This window comes from Heterodontus francisci, chromosome 3 (assembly GCF_036365525.1).
Source record: "Heterodontus francisci isolate sHetFra1 chromosome 3, sHetFra1.hap1, whole genome shotgun sequence".
Classification (NCBI taxonomy): Eukaryota; Metazoa; Chordata; class Chondrichthyes; order Heterodontiformes; family Heterodontidae; genus Heterodontus; species Heterodontus francisci.
This window is the reverse complement of record NC_090373.1, coordinates 92,244,532-92,266,811: the sequence shown is the minus strand read 5'-3', so window position 1 is coordinate 92,266,811 and position 22,280 is coordinate 92,244,532. Positions and strand designations below refer to the sequence as shown.

The window sequence follows — 22,280 nt, the reverse complement described above, 5'->3', positions numbered from 1 at the left end:
AACCCTTATGGACTGATTCGCTCTTCACTGTTTTAACTACTACTTTCAGAAACTTTCCATGTTTTATTGACTCTGTGCATTGTTCTACCTGTAAATAAGTTAATTACTTTAACCTATGCATATTAATCAGACTATTCCAACTCACAGGAGATTCAATCTGCTTAGGAAACTGCAGTTACAAAATTGTAACATCTTGATATATGTAAGGATAAAAAGCACTGCACAAAGAAAAATATGTATAGTATCCACATTTTCATACAGTAAGCAATTGGCATAACAGAAACACAGTAAAAGTAGACTAATAATTATAATTTAGTATTTTTGCTACAACTTACGATCTTAGCTCTCCATCCAGATGCTGCTGGCGGAGTCTTTTAAAGTCTGGTTCAAGTGCTTGATGGTTTTCCTCAGCAGTATCATAAAAACCTGTAGCAGGTTTCTTTTCAAAGGGAATTTCAGCATTATAGTCCACTCCCCTCTTCTTTTTCCTTTTCTTCTGTATTTCTATGCCTGCAGCTCGCAGTTCCCTGCGCTTCTGAAGTGCTGCAAGTCTCCTACATAACAGAAGTCAATAAGCACATAGATTATCAATTTACCATCAAGGTTTCATCTTCCAGTTCCACTTGATTAGAAATTCCATTTGATATACAGTAAGATGGATGCCAAAGTCAGAACAATTTTACAGCAAACAAGTGTGGAGGTCAAGAAACCGAGGTTGACTGGACCAATCCAGAAAGCTATCTTTGCAGAAAGGTTAGCAAATGTTTGTTTTGTTGAAGTTGATAAGCACCAAAATAATGTCAATTTCAACTGGCTCTAGGGTGGGTTTGTGATACTTACTTTTATCAAATAATGCTTTTTGTTAAAATATATCTTTGTCTGTTTTTAAGACTTGCATTCAGATAGCGCGCTTCACGACCTCAGGGCATTCCAAAGTGTTTTACAGGCAATGAAGTACTTTTGAAATGCAGCTGCTGTGGTAATGTGGGAAATACAGTAGCCAATTTGCACAAAAGAGGGCCCCATAAACAACAATGTAATAATGACCAGATAATCTTTTTCAGTGATGTTTGTTGAGGTATAAACATCTAGATATGAACCAAAGCCATGACACAGGTTTGTTTCAGAAAAAAAAAAGGAAAATAAATTGTAAAAACTATTTATGGATGAATACCCCACTTACAAGCAATATTTTGGCTGTTGTCGGCACAAAAATGATTAAAGTTCTTTTATATTTATGTAGCTTGCTTTTTTAAAATTTCTTTTTTGAAGAAAAATTGTCTGAAATTAGTAGGACTTGCAATGGTGACATGTTTGAAACCATACTTAAAGATGGAAGTAAAGACTAAAGGGCTGCATGTTTTATTCAAAATACAGTATTCCCACAATGACTACTGAAAAAAGGCAGGGTCCTGCAGCCCTGGTCAATAGATTAACTCATGCATTTTGTTACGAAGGCACTTCTATATTTTTTGTTGAGTTTTTTTTTTTTGAGGACTCATTTATATTATAGAGATGGAGTCATTAGAATGCTGAAGATTTTATAAATGTTGGACTTTGTTTTGTTGTTGACAGTTCACAGAAAGGACACTGAGATGTTGGTTGAAAACAACCTTTGCTGGAAATCATGTGCTTTAAGCTCAATAAACAACAGAAACTTTGGTGACCTGGGGAAGATGTGTACAGAGAAGCCACATGTCAAGGTTTATGGAGGTCATGAGGTTGACTTTCTGTTTGTTGTTTTGCTTCTGAGATATTGTTTTGGTTCAGTTGGGGTGTAAGCTGTTTTGAAGACAGTTGGTATTTTGCTTGCCAAGGAAAAAGAAACCCTAGCTCATTTTGCCTGCACCTCTCGAAGAGACCCTGAGAAGGCCAGTGTGTTAGCTGCTCTTTCCTCCTGTCTTTGGAAAAACCCTGTAATTCAAGTGTGGGTTGCCTGAAACTCCTGATGCCACGTCTCCTGGAAAGCCTACCAGACAATTTCTCGACATCTCCAGCACGAATTGCTTCTGAAAAGATCCCAGTTGACCCACCTCCATATACTTGGACGCCAGACCAAAAGGGACAACTGACCTCTTTCCATATCTTCTCTTTCTTCAAGAATTAGCAACTATTTGGCCAGAGGTTTTTTTGGTCTTTTTTTTGTAAGACTCCTGCAGAGAGAATTTCTGGTTTTTGTGTGTGTGTGTGGGTGGGTGGGGGAAATTTAAAAAGGGAACTTTCATATTGCAATCTGTGTGTTAATGCTTTGCTTCATTACTGGATAAGCCTTGTTTGATAATAAACTGATAATTTTGGTGTTTATTAAAGAAATCTGGTTGGTGCATTTTATTCTGGGATAAAGAGTAGAGCGTATGATTGACTGAATCTGTAATTGGGTAAACATTTTAAAAATAGATGTTGTGACTTGCTGAGAAGTGGGACTCCTCCCACCTCAGTCGTAACAATTTGCAATACTGCTAGTACTTTAAAAGGCAATTATTTTCACGGTTGTCAGCACATGTTGCTTAATATACCAGAGGACAACAGCTGCTGGAGGTGAAGCAGACTTATTTTTGAAAAATGTTCTCCCCTCATATTCAGACATCATCCTGCAGCCACAATCATTCTTAGATGCTGCGAGACAATGAGCATATCCAAAATTTGCAAAACTCTACCTGTACTACAAAAACGTAGCTATTTGCACTAAGAAAATAAATGTAAACTGCACCAGAAAACTGTATTACTTGAAGAAAATTAAACAATGAGCTCGTCCTTATATATGAGAGCAGAATAACCCCAGAAAATAAAATGTTATAACATACTTAGAATAGTTGAGCTATATAGTATAAAATACAGAAAGTGAACTATATTGTAGAATAAATATCTATTACTAAGCTTAATACAGTTCCCACCAGTTAAAACATCCACATTTAAAACAGACAGTCGCTTATATTGAATAGGGATATTTGCATTAACGTCAATTTCAAAGTTGCTGGTTATAGCATATTATCTGTTCTGTTTATTTTGGGCAGGAGCAGCAATCTGCACTAATGAACTTAAAAAAAAAAAGTCTCCTTAGCTGCTGGAAGCTTATAAAAGGGAAAGCAAGGAGAAATGCTTCAAACCACACTCGGTATTGAATGATGTACGGCCAAGGCATGACTCCATTATGCCCAGTCTGATCCATACATACCCAGTGACAGTTCAGTCATCAAAAAGCTCTATCACAATACACCATGGTTTCACAAAGAATTTATTACAATTTACAATATATCTATCATAGCAGTTAATACAAAAAGACTATTAAAAAAACCACTACTGTAGATAGTAATGGCTATCTTGACAACTGCTACTCTACAAACATCATATTGTTCAATTCTTCCCAAATCGTTTCCAAATAGATTTCTTTTAAATCAGCAAGTAAATCACAAAATATATATTGTTTTGAAGTAGCCCATTACTGATAGTAACAAAAGCATAACAATGATATATTTAACTGTGGGACCATATCTTCGCGTAAATCAGGTAAATCATGTTAGCATGAACACATCCATTATAAAAGCTGGGGAATGTAATATCATGCTCCTCACAGTAGGTTTTTGTCCAAAAAACATGGATATTTGCTCATTAAATATGCCATGATTGTGCAGTACAAATTTGGTCATAAAGACTAACCTGGCTTCTTCTAGCTGCTTTTCTCGTGCTTTTCTCTTAGCTTTCTTGCCTTGAGTATTAGCCAAACGAGCTCTAGCCTCAGAGAGCATCTCAAGCTCATCTAAGAATAAAAAGATTTTTTTAAAATGTTATCTGGGACATTCTAAAATCAGTACTGGGATATACAAGAGGAAGAAGAAAGTACTCAATTTTTAAAAATGTACCAGAAAAATATAGTCCTACACAGCAGAACAAACGAACCAATAACATATTGAAAAATCTAATAGACCATGACATTTGATATGCAGTTATTATTTTTCATGATGTTTAGCAAAGAAACAGCAAGTCACTTTTTCAGGATTTGAATAGAAGTCCACACAAGACCACATATGTTTTAGCATATTTTAATATGTATATAATTCTTAATTGGCAAAATATATTTAATCATGTACACTCCATTAGCCTTCTGAATTATTTTTATACCTGATTACTAGCTTTTAGTGATTTCTGTACTTGGACCCTTAAATCTCTATGTTCATCCACTTAGCTTCTTGCCATTTAAAAAATATCCTAATCTATCTTTCGCTGGTCCAAAGTGGATGACCTCACACTTTCCTACACTAAACTCCATCTGCTACAATTTTGCCAACACAATCTATTTCCATGTGCTCTCATTTAAGTTAATAATCTCTTATGTGGAACCTTATCAAATTCCTTCTGGAAGTCCATACAAATAATATCCATAGAACTCCCAGACCTACCATGTTCATTAATTCCTCAAAAAATTCAACATGTTTTCTTAGGCATGATTACAAGTCCACGCTGGCTCTCTCTGATCAACTCATTTGTCCAAATGCTCAGTTACTCTGTCCAAAATAACAGATTCTAGTAACCCCCCCACCCAAACAACTGATGTTAGACTAGCAGACCTGTAAGTTCTGAGTTTCTCTCTCCTACCCATCTTAAATAATGGACATTGGTAATTTTCCAATCTAAGGGGACAATTCCTGAATTGAGTTTGCCTTGGAAGATCATAATATACATCAACAATTTTCTCACTTTTAAAACCCTTAGATGGAAACCATGAGGACCTGGAGATATGTCCATCTTTAATTTCAATAGTTTTGCCATTACCATTAAAAAAAATTACTCTAGTTAGTTCCTGCTCTTGATTTGATTTTAGTTTTCCTTGAATCTGGTACTTTTATCCTCATCATCTACTGTGAAGACTAATACAAAGTAGCTCACTAAAATAAAAGCAAAATACTGCGGATGCTGGAAATCAAATAAAAACAAGAAATGCTGGAAATACTCAGCAGGTCTGGCAGCATCTGTGGCGACAGAAGCAGAGTTAACGTTTCGGGTCAGTGATGTTGCCAGACCTGCTGAGTATTTCCAGCATTTCTTGTGTTTAATACAAAGTAGCTATTTAGTAAGTCTGCCATCTCTAAATTTCCAATTACAATAATACTTCCATCTATGCTAGAGGACTTCATTATTGGCTTGTTAAACTGGGTCATTAAATACTTGGGAAGGAGCTTCAACAATGACAGCATGGTTCAACAAGTATGATCAAATGGCATTTTCCATTTAAATTTTAATTAAACAAGATTTATTAATCATTTTAATCTTAACAGCAACTCACAGAAATCTAGCTGCCAAAGAGTCATTGGAAATGTTTTAAAGTAAGTTTGGCTTAACTTTCAGGACACCAACGGTGACTGCTAAATCAACATGACCTTCTCCTGCGTGTATGGAACTTCTGTTGCATCTTTGAACAGCACGATGTACTTGTTATTTTTAACCTACATTCTTGAATTTCATTTTGCAATGCCACATCTGCAAAGTCCTGTTCTAGCTACCATCATTCTCAATGATATACATTAATAACTGCTGCAAGAAACATCTACGAGCCCATTAAATATTGTCTAGTCCCTGTTACAAGCTCCATTCGCTAGCCACTGATTTCATCCCTCTCCCTGGCAAATGTGAGGCTGAGCCAGACCCAGACCATTCACAAACTTGGCGTCATATTTGACCCGGAGATGAGCTTCCCACCTCATATCCACGTCATCACTAAGACTGCCTACCTCCACCTCAGTTCATGTGCTGCTGAAACCCTCATTCATGCCTTTGTCACTTATAGACTTGACTATTCCATCACACTCCTGGGCAGCCTCCCACATTCTACCCTCCATAATTGGAGGTCTTCCAAAACACTGCTGGCCATGTATTTACTCGCACAAATTCCCATTTGCCCACATCCCTGTGCTCACTCACCTACACTGGCTCCTGGTTAAGCAATGCCTCACTTTTAAACCCTCACATCCTTGTTTTCAAATCCCTCCATGGTATCAAATCTCGCAATATACACAATCTCCTCCAGCCATACAACCATCCCCAATATCTGCGCTCCTCTAATTCTCACCTCTTGAGCACCCCCGATTTTAATCACTTCACCATTGGTGGCTTTGCCTTCAGCTGCCAAGGCCCTAAACCTCTCTTTCCTCCTTTAACATGCTCCTTAAAACCTACCTCTTTGACTAAACTCTACCCTAATGTCTCCTTATGTGGCTCAGTGTCAAATTTTACTTTATAATGCTCCTGTGAAGTGACATTTTATTACGTTAAAGGTGCTTCATATAAATACAAATTATTGCTGATGTAGCAACTGCTCTGAGATGCTAACAATGCAATATAACTATGTCCTAAGGCTGACTGTGAAGTGCTGCCACAATTATCTTGTCTCACACCTCCCCCCTCAAACAGAGTCTAAAACGCATTCCACATCAAAAGAGCAGGTTGATTTCTAGTTGGACCGAAAGCTGTCTTACTTGGTTTTTCTAAATGATCTGTATCTTCCCCAGGAGTTGCATAAATCTACTAAGCCCTTTATTCCAAACACATGGGTAATTTTGTTCCAATGCAAAACTCACACCAAAGTTCTGTTGGCTCTTGACAAAACCAGGTGGGAGTGTGAGTGAGACAAAACTAGGTGGGAATGTGAGTGAGACAAAACTAGGTGGGAATGTGAGTGAGACAAAACTAGGTGGGAATGTGAGTGAGACAAAACTAGGTGGGAATGTGAGTGAGACAAAACTAGGTGGGAATGTGAGCTGTGAGAAGGATGCAAAGAGGCTTCAAGGGGATTTATACAGGCTAAATGAGTATAATGTGGAAAAATGTGAAGTTATCCACTTTGGTAGGAAAAACAGAAATGAATAGTATTTCTTAAATGGAAAGAGGTTGGGATGTGTTGATGTTCAAAGGGACCTGGCTGCCCTTGTTCATGAGTCACTGAAAGTGAACTTGCATGTGCAGCAAGCAATTGGGAAAACAAATGGTATGATGACCTTCACTGCCAAGAGGATTTGAGTACAGGAATAAAGGTGTCTTTCTGCAATTGTATACAGCTTTGGTGAGATCGCACCTGGCGTATTGTGCAGAGTTTTGGTCTCCATGCCATAGAGGGAGTGCAACGAAAGTTCACCAAACTAATTCCTGGGATGGTGGGATTGTTCTATGAGGAGAGACTGAGGAGGCTGGGCCTGTGTGGGCAGTTTAGAAGGATGAGAAGTGATCTCATTGAAACATACAAAATTCTTACAGGGCTCAACAGGGTAGATGCAGAAAGGATGCTTCCCCTGGTTGGGCGGTATCTAGAACCAGGGGACACAGACTCAGAATAAGAGATAGGCCATTTAGGACTGAGATGAGGAGGAATTTCTTAACTCAGAAGGTGCTGGATCTTTGGAATTGTCTAGCCCAGAGGGCTATGAAGGCTCAGTCATTGAGCATGTTCAAGACATGGATCGATAGATTTCTAGATATTAAAAATATCAAGGGATATGGGAATAGTGCGGGAAAATGGCGTTGAGGTAGATCAGCCATGATCTAGTTGAATGGCAGAGCAGGCTCAAGGGGCCGAATGGCCTACCCCTGCTTCTATTTCCTATGCTTCCTACACCATTTTTTCTTTGAGCATTTTATGCTAATCAGGATGCAAGACATATCCAGCTTGACTGACAGGGGATTGATGTCCAGGAATCTTTTGCACTTACCACAGATTCCCTAGTAAGCATTTCCTGAAATACAGCAAAGTAATAGAAATGTAGATGGTTAATACTATATTCCTCCCCTTTGTAGTAGAATATTAAACATTAGATTTCTAATCTCTCAATCTGTAACAGTCTGTAACAGCAAGCATGTCCAGATGAAGAAGCCTGCCACTTGCTGGTAATTGGGCCTGTCCTTAACACCTTGCCCCTGTGGAAACCCATGCTCTCATACCCTGCCTAGCAATGTTAGGTAGCCACCAGACCAACTGCTGCCCCCCACCCTTCCACTATCTCTGCTGTTGAGTAATGACAGAATTACTTACTTCCATCACCCTCCTTATATCTTTCTAGCTGCAAAGGGCTTAAAACAACAGTAACAGTTTAGTAGTTCAAAAGCAAGCTTTACAGAGCCATCCTTAAAACATGACTAATTTTAACCAAGCTGTACCTTCATCCATATCCACTGGATCAGGCCTGGCTGGTTTAGTTTCTGGATTTGGATCAATCTCGCCAGGTTTAAGCTTTCGAGGGTCATCAGCGGTTTCTTCTTCTTGATCTCTCTGGGCAGCCTTGTCTCTGAAACATTTTCCAGGTTCATCACGTCATTTGCATAACATCTCATAAAAAATGATTTTCTAAATATTTTTCCCAAAGTCAGTATGTGTAAATCAAATTGCACAAAGTCATTTTTGTCCTACATTGTGTACACAAATCAAAATAACTGATCCAGCCAAAGAAATTGATTACTTCAACTAAACAGTAGAGGTTTTAAATGTTACAATAGCAATATGATGGTAATTGGTTCAATCTTTTGTGCATAGGAAATGTGAAACTGTTGTTTCTTCCATGAAAGCTTCTCACCAAAACATGTTTAAAACCAGTTTAAATTGGTGCAAAAAGCATCAATAAAAAATGAATCACCTGTCATAAATGCAGAATAGAGACCTATGGTTTACAGAGAATAAACCATTAATTCCCACATCCTCATGTATATCCTCAATAGGATGTTCTATTTAAATTGCTATTTGCAAATGAAAGCACTTTTCAAGTGCAACGTGACTATACACATGCTTTTGGAGACTTTGCTTATTGATTTCTAGCAGACCAATGATCATTGATGGTCTACTGGAAATCAGATTTATCCAAATCACTTACACCAAGTTTATACCATTTCTGAGTATCAAAACAACCTCGGCACAAGTCAGAACAGGAAAGGATGTTAATGACTGCAAAATATTGAAACCAGGAAGAAATCCCAACATGAGGGAGATGTTAAAGCAGTTTATTGAAATATGGAGCAGATTTCTTTCAAATAATTTTTTTTCAAATATCTGGCATGAAGAACCTCTCCTATGCAAAAATCCCTTTTCTCCTCTACATTGTAAGAAGAGAATACTTGATCTCTGCAGCTTTTTACATAAGTAGTGAAGCCTAGATAAAGGCAATCTTAAAATTAAGAGCAATTTGCCAGTTAAAGCAAATGATTTACATCTGTCAAATAGAATCTTTGAATAAAGACTGCTTTTCCTCAAATAAAAAAAAACTTGGAACACATTATATGATCTACAGTACCGTACTTGGTCAGCCTTTAGGTAGTTATATTCAATTACAGTCTCCCACAATGGCAATATAAGCCTTCCCAAGGGTTTCAACAGTCTTTTTTCCAAGCAATTTACACATTCTAATGCTCATCACTGGATTTGAACAAACAAGGTAAAGAATGCAGACAGATTAAATTACCATCTGCCACCTGTACGTGGAATTATCTACTGAATTCTTGACAGCCGCAAGCAGCACTATAAAACTAGACACACCATTCCAAACCATAACTAACTAGAACATGAGTGTAAAAAATATACTTTTCCCCAAATCTGTCAAATCCCAGACATGGTTTTTAATGGTTTAAAAAGCTGAATTTCTAGTTTAAACAAATGATTTGTGTCAGACAGAATGTTTCAAAAAAGACTGTTTTTCCTCTTAAATAAAAACTTGGAACATATTAGATTATCTACAGTACTGTACTTGGTCAGCTTTAAAGGTATTTATATTCGATTGCAAGTCTCCCTCAATATAAGTTTTCCCCAGGGTTTCAACAGTCTTTTCTCTTCCCACTTCTGCTATAGCGTTTTCGCTCAAAGGAAATGTAGGGGAATTTTCTTTCTATTGAACAGAAGGAGTAATTAAACAGCAATGTCACAAGTAATTACACTCTTGTGAATTCTTGATAATCTGTCTCAATTCCAAACTAGAATTTAAAGAAAACAATCAGGTCACAGGTGCTAAATTTCAAGACACGTTATCTGCCAACTTACAGTAGATACTCATAATGTTCCAAGCACTGAGCAGCTGTTCTGCCAATAATTGGAGCAATGGTCCTCCACTGGGTTGGCATGAGCTTTGCCAAGTGAAGTAACTTCTCTTCTTCCTCTCTTGACCATTCTGTCTTTTTGATACTTGGATCCAGCCACTCATACCTGGTTTGTGAAAAATAGCAAAAACATGATTTAAAATGAAAAACAAGTCTGCAGTTCCATTGGCTTGGATTTAGAATATTTTTAACTGTAATTAGCAAGAGAAGCAGACAATTTAAATGTCTTGACATCAATGCATCTTTATAGAAGTATAATAATTGAATAACACTTGAACACTCAAATACTACAAGCAATTAAAATATATATAATATAATGGCATGGATTTTGTGGTCAGTGGCAAAGCAATGGCACTTGCTGCTGACTGAAGAAAGTTGCCCAAAAAGATTTAGCTATCTCTATGGACTTCTTTCCTTACACCAGCTTAAATCTGGTGCCAAGCCAAGGGAACCTCCAGGCGTGCAGCAGTGATGTCAGCAAGCAGGGTAAGCAGTCAATCACAATAAAGTATCCCCACAGACAGCAAACCTGGAGGTTCAGAGCACTGAATCTCTTTACTTTTAATTCAAAATTTCAGATTGTGAAATAAAATGATGATTGGATTGAGATAGAAGCTAAAATAAAGAGAAGCAAACTTAAAAATTTTAAAACCATACAAAATTTATTATAATGGAGAAAGTTGACATTCTGCAAATAGAAAATTAGCTTCTTAGGGTCAGTGAGGGTGTTTAGCAGTAATTATGAACTTAGTATGCCATTAAAAACCCAGTAACACCTCATTTAACAAGCTGGAACCTTTTCAAGGGTTTTTTACAGCGAGACTAACAGTATAAGAGTGGAAGTTCTCATCCGTTTAAAAATTTTCTATTGATTACAGTCTGGTTGACTTCAATAACGCACCTTCTGGAGAAGCATAGAATCAGTGACAGCAAGTTCTGGATTTCCAGACTATTCTGCGCATTTACAGTCTCCTGAAGCTGTCTATTTCATTGTAGGAACGGCAGGGAATGCTGACAGTTTCACTGTCATTACTACCACAAAATCCAGATTATAAAAACAATTTATTTAGTTCCTATTTTATGAAGTATTGTGACTAAATCACTGAAATATCAGTACTTATTCAGTTTGAACGCAGACAAGTCCCCAGAGCCTGATGGCCTACATCCTAGGGTCTTAAAGGAAGTGGCAGCGGAGATAGTGGATCCATTGGTTATAATATTCCAAAATTCCCTGGATGCGGAAAAAGTTCCAGTGGATTGGAAAAATGCTAATATAGTGCCCTTATTCAAAAAGGAGGGAGGCAGAAAGTAGGAAACTATAGACCAGTTAGTTTCACATCTGTCGTTGGGAAATTGTTAGAATCCATTATTAAGGAAGAAATAACATGACATTTAGAAAGTCAAAACACAATCCATCAGAGTCAGCATGGTTTTATGAAGGGTAAATCATGTTTGACAAATTTGCTAGAGTTCTTCAAAGATGTAACAAGTAATGGGGATCCTGTAGATGTAGTATATCTGGACTTCCAGAAGGCATTTGATAAAGATGCCGCACAAAAGGTTAATACACAAGCTAAGATCATGTGGGGTTAGGGGCAATTCATTAAATAGAAAACAGAGTGTCGGGATAAATGGGTCCTTTTCTGGTTGGCAAGATGTAACTAGTGGGGTGCCACAAGGTTTGGTCCTCAGGCCCCAACTATTTACAATCCTATAGTAATGACGTGGATGCAGGGATAGAAGGTACTATAGCCAAATTTGCAGATGACACTAAAATAGGTGGGATAGTAAGTTGCAATAAAGAAATAACAAATTTACAAATGGATAAGGATCAGTTAGCTGAATGGGCCAAAATTTGGCAGATGGAGTGGATAAGTGTGAGTGAGGTTCTCCACTTGGGTCAGAATAGAAAGGCAAATTATCTAAATGGAGAGAAACTTCAGAGTGCTTCGTGCAGAGGGATCTGGGTGTCCTCGTGCATGAATCGCAGAAAACTAGTATGCAGGTACAGCAGATAATAAGGAAGGCAAATGGAATTTTGGCATTTATTGCTAAAGGAATAGAGTATAAAAGTAGGGAAGTGTTGCTGCAACTGTACAAGGCAATAGTGAGACCGCACCTGGAGTATTGCGTAGTTTTGGTCCCCTTACTTGAGGAGGGATGTAGTTGCATTGAACGTGGTTCAGAGGAGGTTCACTAGATTGATTCCAGAGATGAGGGGTTTGTCTTATGAAGAGAGATTGAGCAGTTTAGGCCTTTACTCTCCAGAGTTTAGAAGAATGAGAGGAGATCTAATTGAGGTATATAAGATGATTAAGGGGGATTGACAAAGTAGTCAGAGAGGATGTTTCCTCTGGTGGGGCAATCTAGAACAAGAGGTCATAGTTTTAGGATAAGGGATAGCAGAATTAAAAGAGATGAGGAGAAATTACTTCTCTCAAAAGGTCGTGAGCCTGTGGAATTCACTACCCCAGAGTGTGGTGGAAGCCGGGACATTAGGAAATAGACAGATTTTTAATTAGTATGGGTTAAAGGATTATGGAGAACGGGCAGGAAAGTGGAGTTGAGGCCGAGATGAGATCAGCCATGATCGTATTGAATGGCGGAGCAGGCTCGAGGGGCTGAATTGCCTACACCTGCTCCTAGTTCTTATGTTCTTAATCTATGCTGCAAAGCTGAATGATATTCTGCATCTAATAAACCTAGATCTAGTACACCACTTGAATCTTAAACACAAGTTCTTAAGTTAATGCGTTAACTGACACAAATACAAGTGATCTTTGATTATATGGTTCTCAATGTGCAACTTGCTCATCTGTTTTTCACAGTATTAATTTAGAGAGCTAATAAACTGGAAAACTCACTGAGGCCTTTAATTGGGAAAAAAATATATACAACTTTTAGTGACCAACGTTCCTGCTATGTTTCGTGGGTACGCATCTGTGCAGCAGCCTGAAAGGTACTACACAGGCCTTTTTCTGTTACAAATAGCGCATGTGTGCAGTTGCACAAAAAATTTAAGCTTGCAGTTTAGTTTAGTTTAGAGATACAGCACTGAAACAGGCCCTTCGGCCCACCGAATCTGTGCCGACCATCAACCACCCATATATACTAATACTACACTAATCCCATATTCCTACCACATACCCACCTGTCTCTATATTTCCCGACCACCTACCTATACTAGGGGCAATTTATAATGGCCAATTTACCTACCAACCTGCAAGTCTTTTGGCTTGTGGGAGGAAACCGGAGCACCCGGTGAAAACCCACGCAGACACAGGGAGAACTTGCAAACTCCACACAGGCAGTACCCAGAATTGAACACGGGTCGCTGGAGCTGTGAGGCTGACCACTGCGCCACTGTGCAGTTGGTGACATTAAAGCAGTTAATCACAACCAAGATAAATGTAAATAAAGGGCAAGCATTTTAAAAACTTCTGAAAAGTCCAAAAATATAAAGCACGTGGAAAAACTCCCTTTTTAACTCCACCCAATTTGTGAAAGCCCCTTGGCCTCTCCTCTGTGAGATCAGAAAGCGGAGATCATGAACTTAGTGTGGACAACTGCAAGAACAAGACCACATTCAACCACTTTTGGCACCATGCAGTGACAACATTCTACCTTCCTGTGAACGACGTTTATTTTTGCTTCATGTTGTAGTGAACAAGAAAATGTTAACTAACTTAAGCTGTGTTTTTTAAACGTTTTTCACCCTTTTGGAACATAGGATCAGGAGTAGACTATTCAGCCCCTCAAATCTGTTCATCCATTCTATCAGATTATTGCTGATCTGTTCCTCAACTCCATTTAGCCAACTTTTCTCCATATTCTTTACCTACCAAAAATCTGTCTTGAAAATTTCAATTGATTGCGTGTCCACAGCCAACTGGGGTGAAGGGACGGCAGGGAATTAAAGTATTTCCGCCACCATTTGTGTGATGGATTCCATTGTACAACAACTATTTTGTGCTCACTAACAGACTTAAAGAACAATTTATGATACAATGGAATCAAAATGTCAAACTTACCATCTGGCTTTGCATTGCTTGGCTGACTTCCTGTGCAGCAGAGACGCAATACGAGACCACTGGTTTTTGCCATATTTCATAACCGCTGCTTTAAGAATTTCATCCTAAATAAACAAATGTTACCTTAACAGAGCTGATGTGTGACATTTTAAAGCAAATAAACATGTTTAGCATACAAGCCTCTAAGATTGTCGAACCAGACAAATTCTGATAGGAAAAAAGCAAAATACCATGGATGCTGGAAATCTGAAATAAAAACAGAAAGTGCTGGAAATACTCAGCAGGTCTGACAGCATCTGTGGAGAGAGAAGCAAAGTTAATGTTTCAGGTCAGTGACCTTTCATCAGAACAGTTCTGATGAAAGGTCACTGACCTGAAATGTTAACTCTGCTTCTCTCTCCACAAATGCAGCCAAACCTGCGTATTTCCAGCACTTTCTGTTTTTAAATTCTGATAGGAACCATGGTTAGTCGGAATATTTCCATCTACAAGGTTTCTAAATGTACATTAAAAATACATTTAATAAAATATTTTTAAACATTGTACGTGTTTCTCCATTGTTAATTGGCAGGGCGTGGACTCTTATCACGACTTTGATGTAACTAGCTCCCAGTCTTGGCTGCGCTATAAGGTAGAGACAATGGACAAAAGGTAGGAATTTCACGCAAATAAATGGACAGTAATCCAAGGCTACTCTCTATTGTTTCAAATTCAACAATATTAAAGGTCACCTGTCTCTGGGGAAATAGCTTGTGAAACAGATGTCTTTTTTTAAAAAAGGGAACCAGAGGAAGGTAGGGTAAAATAAATGAAACAGAACAGTAAAGTTTTCTAAATAAAACATATGCCTGGTCTAGTGGTACCAACATCAGTACTGATGCATGCTTGATTAGAACTTAGTTTAAAATGGATTTATTGGAAGATTCATTTATGACTGGTAGAAAAGACAAATTTACTAGATCAAATTCTCACATTTGTTGGCACCCTGGAATCAACAATCTTGTAATTCTACTGAAGACTCTTGAATTAGAACTCCAAACTGTTAATGTTTTCTTCAAGACAAGAGATGTCAGTGAAAGGAAATGAACATCTTTTTTGCACCCATCATCAAGTATTCCCAGGTCACATCCTGGGAAAGAGCAAACTTCACAGAAATGTATCAACCCACATCTCTGAACATTGCCAGCATGAATTTGTATCACACCAGTGATCTTTAAACCCCAAAATGAGATTACTAATTTGAACAAATAGTAAAAATGTTGTCAGATGTACATCATACGAAGTAGATTGAGACTGCTCAATCTCAAAATCTACTCCAGCAAACTGATAGCAGAGGCTGACAAGTATCAGCTTAGGCTGAGTTTGAAGCAAGGTCCAGACATGAAAAGACAGTGTGCTATCCCAAATCCACTATTTTAAGTGGTTGCTATTAAATGGTTCAGAACTACACAATCTTTTCTAAGATCGATAACAGTGCATTTGAATGCACAACGCAAATTCTGGCATAGCCTCAGAAAAATTGGAAACTGTGCGCCAGCCTGAACCAAGAAAATCCTACACTCTACCTTTAGCCTCAGCAAGAGCAGAGTTAACCACCATGAGTCATTTACACATCCTGAGGAATGTGTTCCCAAGGATCACTTGTTGATTAAGTATGGCAGGATAAGATCAACAAAAAAGTACTGGAATCTGCTGACAGCTGCAGCATTGAAGCTATGATAATCAATGCCCATCTCCAGTGGACTGAATCACCATATTAGAATGGATGCTGTATGGTTGCCAGAGGAGGTGCTTTATGGAGAACTGGTACACAGATGACAGCAAGGCTGACAACAAAGGCACACTGAAGGTTTACTTGAAGCAATGCAATTTCATTGCCTCTTTGGACACCTTAGTCATTGACAGACGGTGCTGTCACGATGTGAGAGCAGAAAAGGACATTGAGCTACAGCACCATGCCAGCATGTAAATTAAATGTGACACATGGATCAGCAACAGCTCTCCTCTACCAAAACTGCTCACGATTCCAGAATCATTTGGAACAGGAGAACCTCCCAGGAATGTGGTTACAAGAGATTTGTGGTGGACAATATCTATCACATAGCAGCCCAGGTCCTCTGCTCATTTCACCACGCCTCAAGGTCCTGCGCTTTCCTCTTCAATTGCTCCTAAGAGCCTCCCATTTTTTAATTTCCATGAGAAATTAGCAATATGACCAGCAAGAAAGTACATGACGTGATTCACCATTGTCTTCCTCATGTCTGTTTCAAGGGAAACACAAGTCCTCTTCCCAAAGGATCCTACACCTGTAAGCAGCTGTTGTCCTTCGAGGGTCTAGCCCTTCCGCCATCACCACTAGAAATTTGCTGGTTCCGCTGTTGGGCATGGCTTGTAACCCTGAGCATGAGACCCTTAACTGGGCCTGGGACGACTCACAAAAGTGCAGGGACGACCACCCGAGGTCTCAAATGACCCTGCTACCCTAACTACTACAAGCAGATAATTAAAATAAGTTCTAATAAAAGTACCTATACGAAGACGTATGAAGTTCGCATTGCATCACCTTGAAGACCAAGTTTATGGTCTAGAATACAGCGGTTGGAGCAGCTGGCTATGGATATTCTGCATATGGCATTATTACCAGATTGTGGTATTTCATTGCTACACGAGCCTCAGGATTTTGTATTTCCATAAGAGCAGTAGTATATGCTAATGGAGCACTCATTCTTAGGCCAGAATCCATTGAGGTGCAGGTTGTAGCTATTTGGCAAACCTATTTTAAATATGCGTTTATATTGTGGGAGCCATTGCATCAAGCCTAAATTCGTCATTGCTTGGTATCCATTCAAGCACATTTGAAGCAGGGATTTCAGAAAGTGACCAGGAATTGTAGTTGACTTTTGCCCCATTCACTCACTTACCTGGGATTGCTATCTAGCCTTTGACCCTCCATTCAGCTGGACATTTCTACAGCTACTGATCTACACATTCACATCCTCACCTCCAACCTATAGTGCTCTTTTGCCCACTAAAACCATTATTCTCTCTCACCTGATTCTTCCCCCAGTACAGTCTTCATCTCTGCTCCCTTAAGTCAGACTTGAAAGTTTATGATGGAAAACTAGTTGAGCCATTCATTGCCACATCTGGCTGAACCCACATAAAGTACCATCGGGTCCTGCACTCCTCTGCCAAAACTGCTCACTATCCCAGGGTCATCTAGGAATGCAAAAATAATCCCCAGATTCTCTTTACCACAAACTGACTTCTTAAATTCCTCTCGCCTGCCTCCACCATGTTCACCTCTATCCACAAGTGCAAGGTGCTCATGGACTGCTCGGTCATCAAGATTGAAATCATCTATTCAGTGCCTCTGCTGCTTCCCTCTGTTCCCCTAGCCCACTGGGCCAAACATCCTCAAAGGATCCCTTGCCCTAGCCCGGAACTTGCATCTTTCTTTAGTTTCTCTCCCCACAAGCTCATCTTGTCCCTGACACCACCTCCGGCTTTCTCGACCCTAGTCCCACTAAACTAGACCACGCAAATGCCCTGCTCAGCCTCCATGTTGGCTAATGTTAACAGTTCCCTCTCAAAAAAACCCTCGAACCCTTTTTCCTTGCAAACTACTATCTCATCTGCAGTCTCCCTTTTCGCTCCAAAGTCCTTGAATGTGCTGACTCCTTCGAAATGCATGCCTATTTCTCCCAGAACTCTATGTTTGAACCCTTCCAATTAGGTTTCTGCTCCTGCTACAGCACTGAAACGGCCCTCATCAAAGTCAAAAATGACATCCTACGTGACTGTGACCAGAGTAAGCTCTGCCTCATCCTTCTCGACCTAGCTGCAGTCTTTGACACAGTTGTCTCACCATCTGCCTCCGACAACTCTCCACCATCGTCCAGCTGGATGGAACTGCCCTCACCTGGTTCCATTCTTATCTAACCAGTCATAGCCAATGGTTTCTCTTCCTGATCCCGCACCTTACCTCTGGAGCCCATCCTCTCTAAGGATCTGTCTTTGGCTCCCTCCATTTCTCATCTACACGCTGACTCTTGGAGACAGCATCCAAAAAACACATCAGGTTCCCCAGGTACGCTAATGACACCCAGCTCTACCACACCACCATCTCTCCCTAACCCCTCCACTGTCCAATTTGTCATGCTGCATCTCAAACAGCCAGTACTGGATGAGTAGCAATTTCCTCTGAATACTGGAAAGATCGAAGCCATTGTCCTTCAATCCCATTTTAAACTCTGTTCCCGAACGCAGACTCCTTCTCCCTAATCACTGACCATTTGCAACCTTGGCATCCTACCACATACCCACTCCATCACCATGACCATTGACTTTCACCTTCGTAATGCTGCCCCTGTCTCTGCTCACCTGCTGAAGCCCTCTCCATACCTTTGTTACCTCCAGACTTGACTGTTCACCCACCACCTTTGTGCTCGTTGGTCCAGCAACACCTCAACTCAAAAATTCTCACCCTGGTTTTCAAATCCCTCCATGGCCTCACTTCTCCTTTTCTCTGTAATCTCTTCCTGCCCTACAACCACACCCCCTCCACGCAGAGATCTCTGCAGTCCTCCAAATCCAGCCGCTTGCATATCCCTGATTTTAATCACTCCACCAGTGACAGGTGCGCCTTCAGCTATCTAAGCCCAAAGTTCTGGAATTCCCTCACTATACCTCTCAGTTTCACAATCTTCCTTTAAGACGCTGCTTAAATCCTACCTCTTTGACCAGGATTTTGTTGACGGCTCCTAACATCTCTGTGGCTCAATGTCAATATTTTCTAATATACCTGTGAAACGCCTCGGAGCATCTTACTACGTTAAAGTGCCATACAAGTGCAAGTTGTTGTTGCTGAGCCCAATTGTTGCAGTGTTTATTCTGAAGCCTGAGACCAGTCAATTCAAGATCAGATTGAACCGGAGTGCTTTTTGGTCTGTATGTCTCTAGGAAGAAGTAATCTTTGTTATTTACTATAGGTATTTGCTTCTCCTTTTCTTAGAGGTTCGGCAAATATGTTCAGACGTCTACCAGTGTTACTGTGAAATCTATTGGTAATGGGAAGGCTCTTTCCTTGGATTTCCCTCTTCCTTAAACTCCCACAAAGAGAATGTGCCCTCAGAAAATTTATTTTCAATGCCCCAGTAGAGAGGATGCACAGACACAATGGGTCAAATGGCCTCCTGTGCTGTAAGCTTCTATAGTCCTTCTTAGGCAGCTCCTCGGGATCGAGGATGACTTGCTTCCACTCTGGTTTGATGGTTCTAGAGATGGCTGATAAGTCCAATACATGCTTTGAGGACATCTCTAAAGCGTTTCTGCTGTTCTCCTGGGAGTTTCCTGCAGTGACCAAGTTCTGAATAGAACAGCTGCTTTGGGAGTCTGGTGTCATGTAGGCAAATAATATGTCCCACCCAGTGGAGCTAGTTTTGAGTAATTAGCGCCCTGATGCTGGGCAGATTGGCTTGAGAGAGGGCGGTGATGTTGTATCACCTTTCTTACCACTGTATTTGGAGGACCTTGTGCAGGCACCTCTGGTGGTACTTTTTCAGTGCTTTGTGGTGTCTGCTGTAGGTCGTCCAAGTCTCTGAATCGTACAGAAGCACAGGGATCACTGCTGCCTGGTAAACCATGATCTTAGTCTCAGGTTTGAGATCCTGATCCTCAAATACTCTCTTCCTCAGTCAGCCAAAGGCTAAGCTGACACATTGGAGGCAATGACGAACCTTGTCAGTCTGCCTTCGCCAATAGGAGGCGCCCAAGATACAGAAAATGGTCTACATTTTCCAGGATCTTACCCTTAATCTTGATTGATTGACGGTGGAAGGTGTTGTGCTGTGGGAGCTGGATGGAAGACGACCTTGGTTTTCTGAGTGTTCAGTGAAAGACCCAATTTCTCAAATGCTTCCGAGAAGGAGTGAACAATGATCCGGAGCTCAGTTTCAAAGTGAGCGCACCCACAAGTGTTATCTGCATACTGAAAATCGCTGATTGAGGTTGGAGTGACTTTGGTTTTTGATTCTATAGTTTCAATATAGTAATTCTCTCAACTCTGCTTTGCTGCAGGCTATTGCCATACAATAAGTGCCACATGAAGAAACTCAACAAACTTCACGTATACCAACTTATGACAAGTTATTCCACAAACCGTTAGAACTGGCATGAAGACAATGCTCAACAGTATTACAGGGGTCAACCACATTGTTTATATGATGGGCAATTAACCTAAGCTAGCGAGTTGCTGTGGGTAGGCAGCACCACCATAAAGAAATAAAAACAGAGAATGCAGGAATTGCTCAGCAGGTCAGGCAGCGTCTGTGAAGGGAAAAATTGAGTTAACGTTTCGTCATCGACCTAAAACATTAACGGTTTCTCACTCCACAGATGCTGACAGACCTATGTGTTTCCAGCATTTATTTTAGATTTCCAACTTCAGCAATATTTTTGTTTTTATTGTTGATGCAGTATTAAGACACAACGAGAAAGCTCAGACTGAGAGGGCATGGCTCTGAATAGATTGGAATAGCCCATCTTGCATGATTTATTACACCCCAAAAGACCAGAAGCAGCTGAGCAGACAGAGAAAGTCTGTCCAGTACCGGAACCCCGGTACCTCAGCCTATAGCACGAACCTAGGAACAGGGAGAGAAGCCCCAGTATCAGTTCCTGCACCAGCCTCGGGACAGGGAGAAGGGTTCCCGGTATCTGAACCCGGCACCAGGGATAGGGAGACAGGCCTTGGCATTTATGTCTATGGCACAAGCCTCGTCACTCACCTCCGTGTTCCTCCAGACACCTCCTTTGATCATTATCCGCGGCATCTTGGCGCTTGGCGACGAGCCGGAGGAGTTCCTCCGCTAGCTGTGAGGGAGAAAGGTCAGTCCGCCCCTAGACCCCAGTCCCAGGAATCAGGCCTCGGCCCTGCGCACAACAACGGCGGAGAGCCGACGAAGAGCGCGTTCCGCTCCCCCGGCAGCAAGAGGGGAACCCGCAGCCGCAGCCCCGCTCACTCCAAGCCTGTGCGCCCCCCAGCTTGGCCGACTAACATTGCAGCCAGGATCACACAGCATCATCCCCACCCTGAACCAGCCCAGGGCACAGGTTAGCTTGGAGTTACCAACCCTCCTGGATTCTAGAAATTGAAGATTGTCATGTCGGGCAATACTGCCAACAATCCTACAGAAAAATCATCGGGATATTAAGATAATTGTGTGTTTTAAAAAATTTTCTTTGAAGACTTGCTTATTAGTTATATTAAAAAATTGGCGATGGAAGTAGGACTGCTTAACTGAAGTTGAGAATCATCTAATCAGGTCTAATCTAATCTAATCCCTACTCATTCGGTTTGGGAAGGCGGTGTACCGTGAGGATGATAGAGTTTGTAGACTAATGTTGGACGCTGGAGGTCATGTGATGAAACCTCCAGGAATATGTTCAACCAGAGTTGGCAACCCTAATTGGAATGTATTTTTCTCTGGGTGTAAAATGAAAAACATGTTTTTCCTGAACTGGCTTTATGAACACATTACAGTTTTCCCTTTAACTTTACACACAGAAGATATGTTACCACGAATATTGTTGCGTGCCAGTCCAAACAATCTGCATTATCACTAGGATTTCAGCAAGCCAAATAGTGTGATGAGTGAAATATTCCTACTAAGTCTAATTAAACTGTAAAAAACTCTCCCTTTTTAATGTAAGCCTGGAAAGAGTGATTTGAACTCATAGCCCTAAAATCACCCGATTGTGGGAAGGCATCAGTCAAGATTGGTATCTCTGAGGGGGTAGAGGAGAAGTTTTTGGTGGGGCCAATTTATTTGGGGGTTCTGCTTGACAAGTTTCAGGGCAGCCTGAGGAAGCATTCACCTCACAGTGGTGGCAACGTACAAATGATGTAGTTAGACAGGATTACATTACCCATCCTAAATTTCAGGACTTGTGTCTTCCTAATTGTGTACCATTGTTTAAAAGGTGCAGTTTGTGAGTACTCATTCACCATGATGGAAGTACTTCATCAAAGTGATCCTGTTGACTTAGATGCTTTATGGAGACTTCTGCCCATATTTTGGGACTCACTGCAGGTCGGGTTGCCAACCCTCTTGGATTTTCCAGAAGTCTGCAGGATTTTTTTGTTATTCGTTCGTTCGTGGGATGTGGGCACGGCTGGCTAGGCCA

General features: G+C 40.4%; 1 protein-coding gene across 1 annotated transcript in view; it reads right to left on the bottom strand.

Moving 5' to 3' along the window:
* Positions 1–21,086, bottom strand: part of cdc5l (CDC5 cell division cycle 5-like (S. pombe)) — a 78,394-nt gene extending 57,308 nt beyond the window's left edge. Inside the window, exons 1-6 of the mRNA XM_068024406.1 lie at positions 20,882–21,086; positions 14,094–14,197; positions 10,007–10,168; positions 8,143–8,270; positions 3,658–3,757; positions 336–554 (exon numbers count right to left, since the gene is read on the bottom strand). Coding sequence (XP_067880507.1) covers positions 336–554; positions 3,658–3,757; positions 8,143–8,270; positions 10,007–10,168; positions 14,094–14,197; positions 20,882–20,926 — 758 coding nt within the window. The 5' untranslated portion in view covers positions 20,927–21,086. The remainder of the gene's footprint in view (positions 1–335; positions 555–3,657; positions 3,758–8,142; positions 8,271–10,006; positions 10,169–14,093; positions 14,198–20,881) is intronic.
* Positions 21,087–22,280: the final 1,194 nt, after the last annotated feature.